At 32.7% G+C, this 16,679-nt stretch overlaps 1 protein-coding gene across 2 annotated transcripts in view; it reads right to left on the reverse strand.

Moving 5' to 3' along the window:
- FSIP2 (fibrous sheath interacting protein 2) overlaps positions 1-16,679 on the reverse strand; it is a 96,248-nt gene that overhangs the window by 47,150 nt on the left and 32,419 nt on the right. For both annotated transcript variants that reach the window (XM_074399376.1, XM_074399375.1), the window contains exons 14-15: positions 5,434-5,491; positions 1,924-1,960 (exon numbers count right to left, since the gene is read on the reverse strand). In XM_074399376.1, the coding sequence (XP_074255477.1) occupies positions 1,924-1,960; positions 5,434-5,491 (95 nt within the window). The remainder of the gene's footprint in view (positions 1-1,923; positions 1,961-5,433; positions 5,492-16,679) is intronic.

Raw genomic sequence — 16,679 nt, forward strand, 5'->3', positions numbered from 1 at the left:
CAGCCAAAATATTTGGTTGCTTTCAGAAGAATCTGTCTAACTGAGATATGGGGAAGGAACACAAATAATTCTCTCTTCCAGTCCCTGCTGAAAGGGTGAGACTGCAGTCTCTCTCTCTCTCTCTCTCTCTCTCTCTCTCTCTCTATATATATATATATATATATATATATATAATATATATATATAATATATATACACACACATATGACAAAAGTTAATTATTAAGAATTATTTGATACACAAAAATAAAAGCTCAGGCTTTATATAGATTGACGGGCTTTTTACCCAACAAACAAGTGTCAATACAAATTGCCTTAGATAGTAAAGCTGAGAACAGATAATAAAGTAAGGTAACACATTAATTTAGATAGAACATAAAAGCGAAGCTAGATTTGGGAATCAAAGAGTAGGGAGGGCTGAGCAAGATTAAGAAAGTTAGACTATTACTGAGCTGGAACTAAGAATCAGATTTGAATAACCATTTCCTTAGTGATCAATGGTGCTGTCATAGATTTGTACTGGACTATGGATAGAAACAAATGCATCTGTAGAGTTCTATAAACCTCTACTTACCAACCGCAAATGTATTTTGGGCTTACAAAACTCACCTTACTTATAATAAAGTAGTACTCTGTTTTTAAATTGTTAAAACTCTTAAAGCATACAGGCTGTAAACACAAGTAATTGGCAGCAAGGCATAGAAAGCTGATATGTAGGTCTTCGTATAAATAAGATTCCTGTAACTAGGCTGTTCACACCCCAAATATTGCCTAAATTAGTCTGAAATTATTCATATTTCAGAGAAATATTCATAGAAAAGTTAACATGTATATGCCACACTCCCTCATGGCTCATTTCAAAGCATTTGAGGAGCACCTGAGGAAAGGCCATTTTATTCAGCTGTAATCCCCAAATATACCCCCAATATTTTTAACTTATTGTATAAGCAATGAGTTAGTGTTTATGACACATATTTTGAGATGACAGTCTGTTATAAAATACTTGTCTTAAATAAATACACTCTAAATCAAATATTTAAGAATAAAACCTAAATGTTTACAGAGAAGATAGTTATTCTAAATCAACTACGACACATATAAATTATAAACTAAGACATTCAATATATGTTATTTTTCTTATTACGAGAGATGATAAACAATAACCTACATTATTACTCTTAGGCTAGTTGTGGCAAAGTGATTCCAACCTCAATATATAAAAGAGGCATCTATTTTTAAAGTTTTCTTTGTAGTGAAATATGATAGATGAAATCCTAGTTTTCACTTTCTTTCTATTACAATATTCAACTGAAAAATATTCCCTTGGGTCAAAGCTTTCCTATTTGCTGCATATTCTATGAATTGAGGAAGTGTCCATGTTAAATAGTGTGCCAGAATATGTTTTGTTCCCTAAATGCTTTCTCTTTCCTGAGTGTTCAGTCTAGATCCAAATTAGGTCTCATAAAAATATACAACCTTATTTTTGCCTGTTCCAAGTCTCAGGTCATAGGTGATGAGGTCCCTTTTCACAAAACTGCTAAAGACAGATCCAAGCATCTCAACTCATCTACTGCTGAGTTCACTAACAAGATCTGCAAGAGCATATCGATATAGCTTCCCATGATAGATAGGCTTGTGGTATTTGATTCTCTTCCTGTGAAGGCTAGGTCCCTTAATATTTCACCATTCTATATCCATGAGACCTCATATGAAGGGCTAATATTATTTTTGATAACAACTTTGGACCACAGAAAAGTATAAGAATTAACTGAAAAGGAACTTCAAAGAAGAAAAAAAGACAAAGAAAACCAACAAATATCAATGGATGACTCCTAGTTTTCTAGTTAACAAAATGTATTCTATTATGATGTATCAGAAAGTATGACTCATATGTTGCTTGATCAGTGGATTTTATGATACATACTTTTTCCTGTAAGCAGTTTTGCGGTAAGTTCTGTTGCCTGTAGAGAAACGTTGATCATTTGTTTATTATAGAGTCAACTGTTTATAAAACTTTTTTCTAAAATTTCTAATCATTGAATCATTTTGTTGTAGCTAAGAGTTTCTCTATAGAAATTCAAAATGAAGAATATACCATTTTTTCCAATCTTCCTATTTTACTTTCTCCTTAGATTGGCCTCTAGTTTTAGAAATGTACTTTATTATTCATGGGAACAGACTTACAGCTGCAGCATAAACAATGCACCTCTCAGATCTTTGTTCTTCTAACACACCTTAGCCATGCCCACTTTGGTTTCTCTGAAAAAGGATATAGGATTTGCAGGGAGGGCCAGATGAGTTCCTTCTGACTGTTAAAAGGTCTGATAGAGCAGCAAGACATCTGACCAGAACTTTCTGATAGTCATTTATTTACTCTTTCAAATGCCATAGTTCTATCATTCCCTCCCCATATTCCATAGTAGGAAGAAAGTAGTGAATGATTATTCAATAACTATGGGTTAAAATCATGGATTTCTAGCTCTATTTAATACCAATTTAGATGCACATTCCTTTACTATGTATGACAATATTCTATCATGTGTTATTACATTTACCATCACACACTAATGAAATTAAGTTTTCTGAATTGCAAAAAAGAATAGCTCAATCATAAAAATAATAGAAAATAAAATAAATATTTGTTAAAACAAGATCTAACACTGAAGTCTGATTTATTTTCATATATTTTTGCTGATTTGAACTGTTTCTGTTTTCTACTTTCTGAAGTACACTCCTTTTAGGCCTGTACTCCACATGACTAAATTTACATTTTCCCTGAGGTTTATAATTCAATTTTAAGAAACAGCCAGACTGAAAGCTACATCCTATATTTTGGCAGAAAAAAAACTTCCCTGGGTTCAGTTCATTAAATGGGTTCATGACAACAGTCTATCCTTAGACTAGTACCTTTTTGCAGTATGCAATTGGGAGTATGGAAGCTGATGTCACTGATATGTTCTCTATCACTTGCCCTCATTTGTTTTTCTAGGATCTGGTTTCTTAGGTCAACCCAAGTTTCCACAGGTTTTTCTCTTAGATATTCTGCAACCTAATGCATTCAGATTCATTTTTCTGTTTTCTTCATGTTACATCATTAGCATAAAACATAACTCAAGGAGTTCTATGTATTCATTGATACCAGTTCCCAGCAGACTTTCTGCTCCAAAAGCATGCAACACAGAACCAAAGTACAAAGGCCTACATGTATATTTAATCTGAAAACTGAAAAAACTTTATTGATGACTATTTGAAAACAATTTTATTAACCAGATAAAGCATTGCATCAGCAGAAATGGCAGAGTAAGTATCTCAGACATTCATTCCTCCAAAAAAATAATGAGTAAACTGGCAAAAGAAAAATGACCAGAATTATAGTTTCTGGAACTCTAGAAAATTAATCAAAGACTTATAGCATTCCAGAGAGCACTTATTTAGGAAAAACAGTGAGCCTAGGTAATAGCAACAGGTTTTGGTGTTTTGTCTTATTTTTTATCCCCTCTCTTCAGCTTCATAATATCCTTCAAAAACAATACCCTGAAATTGTAGAAACATAGTTTTATCTTGGTACCTGCCTAAGATCTGGCATTATAGTTTGAACATAGTAGGTTCTCAATAAATGTTTGATAAATAAATCCCTATTTAAAGTCTTTTGAATCTGTGCCTACTTCCCTCTAATGCCAAATGAAGCCTTTGTGCAGGCCACTAATGGACTTTGATAACTGGTTCTGAGTTTCTTTCTTTCAATCTTTCCTACATACCATTGTCAAAGTTACTCATTATGTATGCTAATTTGACTACCATACCTGCACTAAAAACCATTAGACTATTATCCAATAAATAAACTACAAGTTTTAACCACAGTCTTCAGGATAATAGATTTATTGCTTTATTCACTCTGTTACTCCTATACCTTCCCTGTAATACACACTTACTCATCAACTAAGTGCAATGCTGAATTATTGCAACTTTACTCCCACTGCTGTTATACTTGCTTTATTTTCATTCCTTGGTTCTGAATTTTCATCTCTATTTTATAAATCTTTTGTAACATTAAACTGAACGGAAACAAGAAAACTAGGCAATAAGTGAGAGAAGAGAAAGAAATGATAGAATAGATGTGAGACTTCCACAGCAAACTCCTATAAAACTTGGAGTTAAACCTGAACAAGAGGAATGTGACATATGTGTCTTTGCTCTTTATTTGGATCTCTGTGTATGCTTTTGGAGAAGTGGTGAAGAAGCTCCAGGTAAGATAAAGAGATTTTTATTTTTCACCAAGCTAATATTTATAAGGAAAGAATATCGAAAATGCTTGCTATGAAATATTCAAGTGATTTTTGTAGTTCTACATGCTTGGGTTTGAGAAGATAAAAATGCACTTTTTACAACTATATTATGAGCTTCTTATGAGCTTTTCTTTAAAAAGGTATGTATTTATATTTCCAATAAATAAAAATGTATGTATCCCATAAATAAAATAAGTAATGTTATTTTACATGTGGTCTACATATGGTCACCAACTTTCATTGCTTTGAACTAGACAAGTCAGTTTCCTTCCTTCTGCATCTTTTACTGTGTTATGTATCATATGAATACTCAATAAGTCAAACAAACTGGTATTTATGTGTCTTAAGGTAAAAATTATTATTTCAAGAAGACTAGTCTGAACATGTCAATATCATTTGCCATCGCTCACAACTTACTCTACTCAATCATCTTCATGGGAATTTGGGGTTTGTAACATCTTTCCTAGACTTCATTTGTCTTGCTGATTTTTTTAAAAGATTGTGGCATGGGTGTAAAACAACTCATGCTATTACTTAGGCTCATGTTTTCCTCTCTTTTCTTGAGTTGAGAAAAACAGATATAAATATCAACAAAATTGGTGGTCACTAAGGTTTGAGGAATGAAAAGTCCCTGGGCTTAACAAATATCTCTTCTACATGCCATAATTTCTACTATTAGAGATTATTATATTGTATTAATCTGCAAAATATCCTTTAAGGTGGGGGATAACTGATTAAGTCATTAATACTACAAACTATATTACCAGTATTAGAAAGCCAATAGTCTCAAAAAGCATAAGGCATGGTAGCTATTTCAAAGAAAAGAAAGGCAAAGAAATAAATACAGATTATGAGAAATTACCTGAATAAAGCTATGATGCAGATACACTTGAAAGTGGCATGGAGACCTTGACTATAGGTAGATTATAGAACCATAGTGGAGATAGGGAGATAAAGAAAGGGAAGGACAAAGATTCCTTTTGTCTACAGCTTAAGCTTAGTGCTGAAAGTCTGCAAAAGACTAAGTTTCACTAAATCCAAGTAGAACTACAAAAATTGAGGATTCCATGTAATCATTTGTTTATGAGCAGCACTCTTATGTAATTATTAAAATTTTTATGATTACATATAATTCCTTAGATACTTACATATTTGTGTTAACAGGAGAAGAAAATATACCCGGGTCTGTAGCCTGAGCCTGAGGTCCTATTTATTAGAAAAAGAAAATAATATAGTTTGTATCCATCATCAGCAACTTGCTAAATGTTAATCCTCTAGTACGTATTTATTTTCTATTGTTACTGCCTTGTTTGCAAGCTTTCAGAAATTCTCCACAGTGAAGTCCAAAGTCCTTAGCAAGAACCTGTACTATAAGATCTGATGTCCTTTAATACCTCTCTAGTGTCTTCTCTGACTAGTCTTTCATATTTATGCTATGGTCCAGAGACAGAATATATCGCAGTTCCCTAAATATATCATGTTTCTCATGACTTTCTGGCCTATGTTTTTGCAATTTCTTTTGTCTAGAATGCCCTGTGCTGTCTTTAAACTTCTCATCTTTTAGGTCTCATTCAGCTATGTCAACTCTTGAAAACCTTCCTTGAAAGCTACCTGAATAAATACCTTTTCCAGTGCTCTCAAAGCACTCTAAACATGTTTATATTATAAAACTCATCATGCTATGCATTATGTTAATTATTGTGTACACCTGATTATTATATAAAATAAAATAATTGATGTGCGGTCAATTTTATTTTATTTTTTAAATTTTTTCATTATACTTTAAGTTCTGGGGTACATGTGCAGATTGTGCAGGTTTGTTACATAGGTATACATGTGCCATGTTGGTGGTTTGCTACATCCATTGCCCCGTCATCTACATTAGGTATTTCTCCTAATGCTATACCTCCCCAATTTTCCCATCCCTTGCTATTCCTCCCCTAGCCCCCAACTTCTGAAACCCTGGTGTGTGATGTTCCTTTTCCTGTGTCTATGTGTTCTCATTGTTCAACACCCACTTATCTGTGAGAACATGCAATGTTTGGTTTTCTGCTCTTGTGTCAGTTTGCTGAGAATGATGGTTTCTGGTTTCATCCACGTGCCTACATAGGACATGAACTCATCAATTTTAGAGAGAAATGAACTGAGATTAAGAGTGCACATATCTGAAAGTTAAATGTGGAGGTAAAACTATTTTTAATACAAAAAAAGCTCTTCTGTGATTTCCAGCAATATGCTAAACAAGTGTCTTTCATTTTGCCTAGAATTTAGTATAGAGTATTAAAGTCATACTGTTAAAAATAGCTAAACTTTCAAAGAGATAGTAGAACTTTCTGAAAGTAAAACAATTGTGAGAACACAAATCTATAGTGGTAAACAAATGCTGAAGCTGATACCTGCTCTAGGGACATTGGCCACATCTGGAAATGTAGTGTCTGGTCAGAGCATTTAAAACAAGACATTGGGCCCCCAAAAGATGGAGAATTAAAACTAAGAGCTCCTAAAAATATACAGATGCTTCTTGACTTAAAATGGGGTTGATATCACAATAAACGTTATCATAAGTTGAAAGTATGTTAAGCTGGAAATGCATTGAATACACCTAATCTGCTGAACATAACAGCTTAGGTTAGCCTCCTTCAAATTTGTTCCGAACACTTACATTAGCTTACAGTTGGACAAAATCAAATAACACAAAGCCTACTTTATAATAAAGTATTGAATATCTTATGTAATTTATTGAATGCTATACTGAAAGGGAAATAGAGAATGGTTGTATGGGTACTTAAAATACAGTGTCTATTGCGTGTTTATTGCTTTCACACATCCGCCTGTAATCCAAGCACTTTGGAGGCCAAGGCGGGCAGATCACCTGAGGTCAGGAGTTCAAGACCAGCCTGACCAACATGGTGAAACCCCGTCTTTAAAAAAAAAAAAAAAGAAAAAAAAGAAAAAAAAACCTAACATTGAAAAATCATAAGACTAACCACTGTAAGCCGGGGACCATCTGTATAGGATCCCAAAGAACTACATTGTCAATTAGTCATCTGCAAGAAAAAGAAAATCATACCACAGAGGAAGCAGACAAATTATGTCTTGGCTTGTGGCTATGGATGGAGAAGAAGGAGAGGTATTTCCTAAGAACTCATAATCACAGATAATGTTTTCTATACCCTTGAGTTTAAAATCCACAGAAACTGTATTGTCCTTCACACTGCATGTGAGAATTTAATTTAAAATGAAGCTGTGTTCACAGCTCTTACAGATAACTGGCAGAAGCATATGTAAAGTTCCTTTAGAGAATTACAGCCTATCCAAATATTATAGAATCCCCAACAATAAATTTCCGTAAAAACTGAGCTCACATATAACAATAATAACCTCCCACCCCCACAAAAATATTTAAAAAAACAAGAAACTATGGTTTTTAACAGAAACAAAAACAATATATTAAATTTAGAGCCCAAAGATTTCAAATAGTAAAATTACCAGATATAAAATATAAGAGAACTTTATATGTTTAAATATATAAAGAAGGAATTTGAAAGGATAAGAATGGAAAAATAGCTTATAAGAAGTCCAAATTTGAAAAAAACTATTTAGAAATTGTATTATATATATACAATATGCTGTAGTTCAATAAATTGTATAATTTATGAAATAATAAATTTTAAGTAGCTAAATAACAAGAGAAAACTGGTGAATTGGAGGACATATTTGAAGAAATTAACAGAAATGCATCAGAAAGAAATGGAAAATACAGTTGTTAAATGATATAAGATAAAAAGGTAGTCTAATACTCAGAAGAAGATAACAGAAATAAAGAGGAAATATAGAAAGAGAAAATGATTGAAACTTGTATGGAACTGCTCGTTATGATAACACTAAAGAAAACATCTTAAAAACAGCCTGATGTGGGGGATGGAAGAATCACTTACACAGGAATAATTACTTAGAATAAAAAGTAGAATTTAAAAAATTGTTTTTTCTTTTTCTGAGATGGAGTGTTGCTCTGTCACCCAGGCTGGAGTGCATATTCTTGGCTCACTGAAATCTCTGCCTCAGTCTAAATAAAACAGTATCTTTAAAGTGCTAAGAAAAGAATAACTGACCCCTAGCCTTATTTGTACACTTGGACATAATGATGTTCTAATACAAGGATAAAGAACATTTTCTCAAATAAAATCTGAGAATTTACTCCCAAAATACGTTCTCTAAAGATCTTTCTAAAGAATGCAGTACTTTAGGACAAATGGGAATGATCCCAAAAAGTACTAAATACAAGAAGGAATGAGCGGAGAACAAAATAAATTGGTAAACAAGAGGATAAATATAAATCAAATCTGTATAAAACAGTAATAAAAAAGTAATTTGGCTGACAAAAACTTTAAAATGTCAAAATATAAATTATTGAACAATAAGTATAATATGAAGTAGTGATTAGAAGTAGATTATCTTACTTTAGCTTTTATTTTAAATATACTTCAACATAACTTGAAGAGTAAATTTACAATGTTCAACACAAAGAAATAACAAATGTTTGAAAGATCTCCCAATTAACCAGACTTATTACTATACATTGTATGTTTATATCAAAATACATATGTTCCCCAGAAATATGTCTTTTATGTATCCATAAAAATTTAAACAAAAAAAGTTAGGCTTGCCAAAAGAAATATACGTATGTTATGTAGTTTACAAAACAGTTAAAAAAAAAAAAAACTAGATAAAAACTAAATTTAACACTCTTAAGAGAATGCAATAAATAAAAAAATATATATTAAAAAGTAGGACAAAGAGAAACCACAAATAAAGCAATAAAAAACTTCCAAAGATTTGTAATTTACATAAATACAAATTGATTGGGTTCCATTAAAAGTCATAAATTCTAAGACAATAAAAATAAAACAAAATCCAGCTGCACATTGTCTACAAGAGCCATCTAAACAAATAAAGACACTAAGAGTAGAAGCTGACATATCTATATTAATATTAGACACATTTAATTTAAGAAAAAAACAACATGGTAAAGGTCACTGCATGATGATAAAATATTCAATTCACCTGGAAGATATGATGATTCTAAAATGTAAATATGTCTAATCACTAGATCAAAAAATATTTTTTAAAATGGGCTGAGCTACATTAAGGAGTTTGCAAACTCACTATCATTAGTTTCAATAATGTTTTGAAGAGTAAAAAATAAGTATATATGTGGATTTGAATATACAATAAGTTACATATTTGAAATACACAATTCACCATATTGATTGAATGGACATATTTAAACATTACATTCCAAACTGAACAATATTCATTGTTTTCAACCATACAGAACCTATTAAATATTAATCATGTTTGCTAAGCCATAAGGTATTCTCTAGTTCTTCTTTAAGGTTGGTATCATAAAGATCATACTGTCAGTCTACAATGCAATTAAATTGTAAATGATCAATAACAACAATGAAGTAAAAATTACAATAACTAACCCAGGAGTACAAAATTTAACAACTAACTCATGAGTACAAACTAACAAACAAAATCGGGAATTAAACATGATTCAGAAAAAAATGAAATATTAAATGATAAGGTTTTTGATACATTTAAAATTTTCATAGTTACATATCACCAGTAAAAACTGTTCTAAAAACTTTAAAATACTAACTTATTGAATTTCCGTAACAACTACATGAATCACTACTATTATTCTTATTTTATAGTTGGAAAAACTAAGGAACAGAGACATTAAATAACTTAGCCAAACTAGCATGCATTTTAAGTACTAGAGTGTGGATTAAACCTAGCAACTTGAGTACATTCTCTTAGCAACTATGCCATATTGCCTTTCAATGATCTCATCTAAATAAAAAGGGTATATTATGACTTTATGCAAATATATTTGAAAATTTAGATGCATTAAGTAAATTTATATAGTATAGTTACCTGCTAAAAAGACTCAAACAGAAAAACAGTAATTCTGAATCACTAAAGCAATTGCATTCGTAATTTAGTTTTTGCTCACTAAAAGAACAAAGGCTAGGTTATTTATTTTAACAGTGACTACTAACAAAAAAAAAAGATATATTATTTCAACTTTGTAAACGACTATAAAATAGTAAAAACAGGCAATACAATAAACTCATGGGGCTAGTGTAGTATTGACACAAAAACCAGATCAGGATATTATGAGAAAAGTGAATTACAACCCAACCTCTCTCAAGAACCTAGATGCTAAAATCCTAAATAAATGGCTAGTAAATTTAATCTACACATGTATAAGAAGAAAAATACATGATAGATAAAATTGATTTAATCAAGGGTGTGTGGCTGTTTTAACAATAAAATATCATAGTCTTAACAGACACATAAAATATATTTTTAAAAGTCAACTTTCACCACTAATAAGTTTTGCATGTTAGAAATAGATGCTTTCTTAACCTGACATTATTATCTACCAAAAGATCACAGTACCTATCATATGAAATGAGAAATTGCTTAAACATATTTTTCATTAAGAAAGAAGAAAGACCGGGTACAGTGACTAGTGCCTATAATCCCTGCACTTTGGGTGGCTGAGGTGGGGAGATCACCAAAGGTCAGGAGTTCGAGACCAGGCTGAGAAACATGACAAACACCTGTCTCTACTAAAAATAAAAAAAATAGTTGGGCACAGTGGCGCGTGCTTGTAATCCCAATTACTCAGGAGGCTGAGGCAGGAGAATTGCTTCAACCTGGAAGGCAGAGGTTGCAATGAGCTGAGGAGCTGATCATGCCATTGCACTCCAGCCTGTGTGACAGAGTGAGGCTGTGTCTCAAAACAAACAAACAATAAACAAAAAAAAAACCTTGCATCCCTCAGACAGAAAATAGAGTTCTTTTTTTTTTTTTTTTTTTGCTATATCCATAAAACACTTTAAAATGTCATCTATCATATCACATACTTAGCTATAAAGAAAATTTCACAACATCAATGAAAAGAGATTTAAAGCCTAGGCTTTTTGATACTAATTCAAATAAATTAAAAATAAATAATATAAATGTTATCAAAATCAACAATGTCAATGAACAGAGATTTAATTTTCTGATACTAATTCAAATAAATTAAAAATAAAACTGTTATCAAAGTTAGAAATACAAGAAATATGTACCAATGTAACTATTACATTGGAAGGGATTTTTAAAAAAATTATATTTTAAGTTCTGAGATACATGTGCAGATCTTGCAGGATTGTTTCATAGGTATACATATGCCATGGTGGCTTGCTGCATTCATCCCCTGTCACCTACATTAGGTATTTCTCCTAATCATATCCCTCCCCAATCCCCCTACCACCTGCTATTCCTCCCCTTAGTACTCCTCAGCCCACACAAAAGGCCCCAGTGTGTGATCTTCCCTTCCCTGTGTCCACGTGTTCTCATTGTTCAACACCCACTTATGAGTAAGAACATGCAGTGTTTGGTTTTCTGTTTCTGTGTCCGTTTGCTGAGAATGATGGTTTCCAGCTTCATCCATGTCCCTGGAAAGGACATGAACTTATCCTTTTTTATGGCTGCATAGTATTCCATGGTGTATATATGCCACATTTTCTTATCCAGTCTATCACTGATGGGCATTTGGGTTGGTTCCAAGTCTTCACTATTGTAAACAGTGCTGCAATGAACATATGTGTGCATGTGTCTTTATAATAGATTGATATATAATCTTTTGGGTATGTACCCAGTAATGGGATTGCTGGGTCAAATGATATTCCTAGTTTTAGATCCTTGAGGAATTGTCACACTGTCTTCCACAATAGTTGAACTAATTTACACTCCCACCGACAGTGTAAAAGTCTTCCTATTTCTCCACATTCTAGTATCTGTTGTCTCCAGATTTTTTAATGATGGCCATTCTAACTGGCATGAGATAGTATCTCAATGTGATTTTGATTTGCATTTCTCTAATGACCAGAGATGATGAGCATTTTTTCCTATGTTTGCTGGCTACATAACTGTCTTCTTTTGATAAGAGTCTGTTCATATTCTTTGCCCACTTTTTGATAGGGTTGCTTTTTCTTGTAAATTTAAGTTCTTTGTAGATTCTGGATATTGGCTCTTTGTCAGATGGGTAGATTGCAAAATTTTTTTCCCATTCTGTTGGTTGCCAGTTCACTCTAAGGATTGTTTCTTTTGCTGTGCAGAAGCTGTTAAGTTTAATTAGATTCCTTTTTGTCTATTTTGGCTTTTGTTGCCATTGCTTTCGGTGTTTTAGTCATGAAGTTCTTGCCCAAAATTAAACTTATGTTTAAATCCAGGATGGGTTTAAACATAAGACCTAACACCGTGAAAACCCTGGAAGAAAACATTGACAGGGATTCTAAGAGAGAAAGTAAAAAATATATAGAAACCAACGAAAAGCAGGACAACTAACATCAAAATGTTCAGTGTTGAATTGTACATTCAGAGTAAAATATAGAGCATGAATGCTGTTATTATTTTAAAATAATTTTTTATATTTTCTTATTGAATTTTTGAGGGGGAGTCTTACTCTGTCGCCCAGGCTGGAGTGCCCTGGCATGATCATGGCTCACTGCAACCTCTGCCTCCCAATTTCAAGTGATTTTCCCATCTCAGCCTTTCAAGCAGCTGGGACCACAGATGTGTGCCACCATGCCTGGTTAAGTTTTTATATTTTTGGTATAGACAGGGTTTTATCATTTTGCCCTGGTTGGTTTCAAACTGCTGAGCTCAAGCGATGCACCTGTGTTGGCCTCCCAAAGTTCTAGGTTTACAGGCATGAACCACTGCAGCTGGCACAACATAATTTTTAAATAAAACCATAACCCAGCAAGGTTAGGTGGCTCACACCTGTAATCCCAGGACTTTGGGAGGCTGAGGCAGGTGGATCACTTGAGGTCAGGAGGTCAAGACCAACCTGGCCAACATGGCAAAACCCTATCTCTACTAAAAATACAAAAATTAGCTGGGTGTGGCAACACACACCAGTAATCCCAGCTACTCAGGAGGCTGAGGCAGGAGAATCGCTTGAGCCCAGGAGGTTGCAGTGAGCTGAGATCTCACCACTGTACTCTAGCCTGAGTGACAGAATGAGACTTCCGTCTCAAACAAACTAACTAACTTACTAAAAACCCACAGAAACAAAACACAAAAATTCCACAATTTCATAAAATATAGTTTACGGATAGTCTGGGTAAAATGGTATTTCTGGTTCTAGATCCTTGAGGAATCGCCACACTGTCTTCCACAATGCTTTAAATGTTTTGATAGAATTTACTTGTGAAGACTTCTGGTCCTTGGCAATTTTGTTGTTGTTGTTGAAAACGTTTTGATTATGGATTCAGTCTCCTTTTTCATTATTGAACTGTTCAGAGGTTTTCTTCTTAATTCACTTTTGGTAGGTTTTATGATTCCAGTAATCTATTCAATTCTTTTAGTTTATCCAATTTGTTAGTATATAATTGTTTATAACAGTTCCTTATTACCCTTCTTATTTTTGAAAGATACATTAATATGTACCTTTTTGTTTCTGATTTATCTTTTTTTCTTAGTTTAGCCAAGGGTTTGCCCATTTTATTTTTTTCGATCAATTCTTAGTTTTGTCATTTTTCTTATTGCTAAGTTTTCTATTTTATTTATTTATGACTTACTATTTATTTATTTTCTTATGACTTCAGACTTATTTTCTTCTTTTTCTAGTTCCTTGAGGTGTAACGTTAAGATTGCTTGAGATCTTTCTTCTTATTTAATGCTATGTGTTTATTGCTATAAACTACTACTAATAGATCTGTCTTTGTTGCATTCCATAGATTTGGGTATGTTGTGCATTGTTGTTTTTTTTTTGCCTGGAGACAATTTTAAAATTCCCTTTGGTTTCCTCTTTGACCCAATGGTTTCTAAAGAATGTGTTGTTTAGTTTCCATGTATTGGTGATTTTTCTGGTTTTATTCTGTTATTGATTTCAAGTTTAGTTCCATTGTGGTTAGAAAATATAAATGTAATTATTTTGATCTTAAATTTTATAGGATTTGTTTTGTAACCCAGCATATGATCTATTCCACAGAGTGTTCCATGTATGTTTGAGCAGAATGTGTGGTATTCTTCTGTCAAGTGCTAAGTTCTGTTCATGTCTATTAGGTCAATTTGGTGTACAGAAGTAAAATTATTTCTATTTGCAGATGACAAAATCACATACATAGAAAACCCTAAAGACTCAGTTAAAAAAAAAAAATGTTAGAATGAATGAATTCAATAAAGTTGCAGGATACAAAATCACCACTAAAAATCAATTGATTTTCAGTGACCAAACTACCCAAAGACAAAACTCAGAAAGCAATACCAGCCCACTTACAAAAACAATAAAATACTTAGAAATAAACTTAGTCAAAGAGATACAAGACTTATACAGCAAAAATTAGAACACATTGACGATGGAAGTTTTAAAAGACAGATAAATGGAAAAACATCTCAGGTTCATGAATTAGAAAAATTACATTGTTAAAGTTTTTATACTACACAAAGTGATCTACAAATTCATTGCAATCCTTAAAATATTCTTGATAACATTCTTTACAAAATTTTTTTTAAATCCTAAAATTCATATGGAACTACAAAAGATCCTGAAAAGGCAAAACAATCTTGAGCAAGAACAAAGGTATGTGATTAGGCATAACATTTTCTGATTCAAAGTACCATTTGCTACAAAACCACAATGAGTAAAACAGTATGATACTGACATAAAAACAGACCTATAGTCCAACAAAATAGAATATAAAACCCAGAAATAAATTTACATATCTGTGGTTAACAGATCTTTGAAAAGGATGCCAAAGAAACCCAATGGGTATTTAAAAATAAATCGTTTCAAATGTTCTCACCACAAAAAAAAATAAAAATATTTGAGGTGAGATACAGATATATAGATGCTAATTAGCCTTTTTTGATCATTCTACAATGTATACATGCAATGAAACATTACATTATACCATATCAATATAGAAAGTAACCATTTCTTTCTTTTTTTTTCTTTTTTTTTTTTTTTGAGATTGAGTCTTGCTCTGTCACCCAAGCTGGAGTGCAGTGATGTGATCTTGGCTCACTGTAACCTCCTGAGTTCAAGCAATTCTCCTGCCTTAGCCTCTTGAGTAGCTGGAATTACAAGTGTACACCACCATGCCTGGCTGATTTTTCTATTTTTAGTAAAGATGGGGTTTTACCATGTTGGCCATGCTGGTCTCAAACTCTTGATTTCAAGTGATCTGCCCATATTAGCCTCCCAAGTGCTAGGATTACAGGCAGGAGCCGCTATCCGGCCAGAAAATAACTATTTTTAGCAAACCAAATCCAGCAGCATATCAAAAAACTAATCCACCACAATCAAGTAGGTGTTATTCCTGTGATGCAAGATTGGTTTGGCATATACAAATCAATCAATGTTATTCATCACATAAACAGAACTAAAGACAAAAAAACATATAATCATCTCAATAGACGCAGAAAAGACTTTTGGTAAAATTCAACATCTCTTCATGTTAAAAAATCCCAACAAACTAGGTATCAGAGGAATATACATCTAAATAATAAGAGCCATTTATAATAAACCACAGCCATTATCATACTGAATAGGCAAAAGCTAGAAGCATTCTTCTTGAAAACTGGCACGGTTAAGGTTGGGCTTCTCTTACCACTCCTATTTAACATAGTATTTGAATTCCTAGCCACAGCAATCAAGCAATCAAAAATAAATAAATAAATAAATAAATGGCATCCAAATAGGAAAAGAGGAGGCCAAACTATTCCTGTTTACAAATGACATGATTCTTTATCTAGAAAATCCCACAGTCTCAGCCTCAAGTCTACTTACACTAATAAACAACTTCAGGAAATTTTAGGATACAAAATCAATGTACAAAAATCACTAGTACTCTTAACACCAAAAACAGTCAAGCTGGGAGCCAAATCAGGAATGCAGTGTCATTCACAACAGTCACAAAATGAATGAAATACTTAAGAAATGCCACTAAACAGGGAGATGCAAGATCTGTGCACTGAGAATTACAAAACGCTGCTTAAAGAAGGCAGAGATGACATAAACAAATAGAAAAAGATTGTATGATCATAGATAGGACGAATCAATATTGTTAAAATGACTATGCTGCCCAAAGCAATTTACAGATAAAATGCCATTCCTATCAAACCACCAATAGCATTCTTCACAGAACAAGGAAACATTGTTAAATTTTATATGGAATGAAAAAAAGAACCTGAATAGCCAAGGCAATCCTAAACAAAAAGAATAAAGCAAGAGGCATCAAGCTACCTGACTTCAAACTATACTATAGGTCTAAGATAACCAAAATGGCATGGTACTAGTATAAAAATAGACACACAGGTCTGC

Source organism: Saimiri boliviensis, chromosome 5 (assembly GCF_048565385.1).
Source record: "Saimiri boliviensis isolate mSaiBol1 chromosome 5, mSaiBol1.pri, whole genome shotgun sequence".
NCBI classification, from domain to species: domain Eukaryota; kingdom Metazoa; phylum Chordata; class Mammalia; order Primates; family Cebidae; genus Saimiri; species Saimiri boliviensis.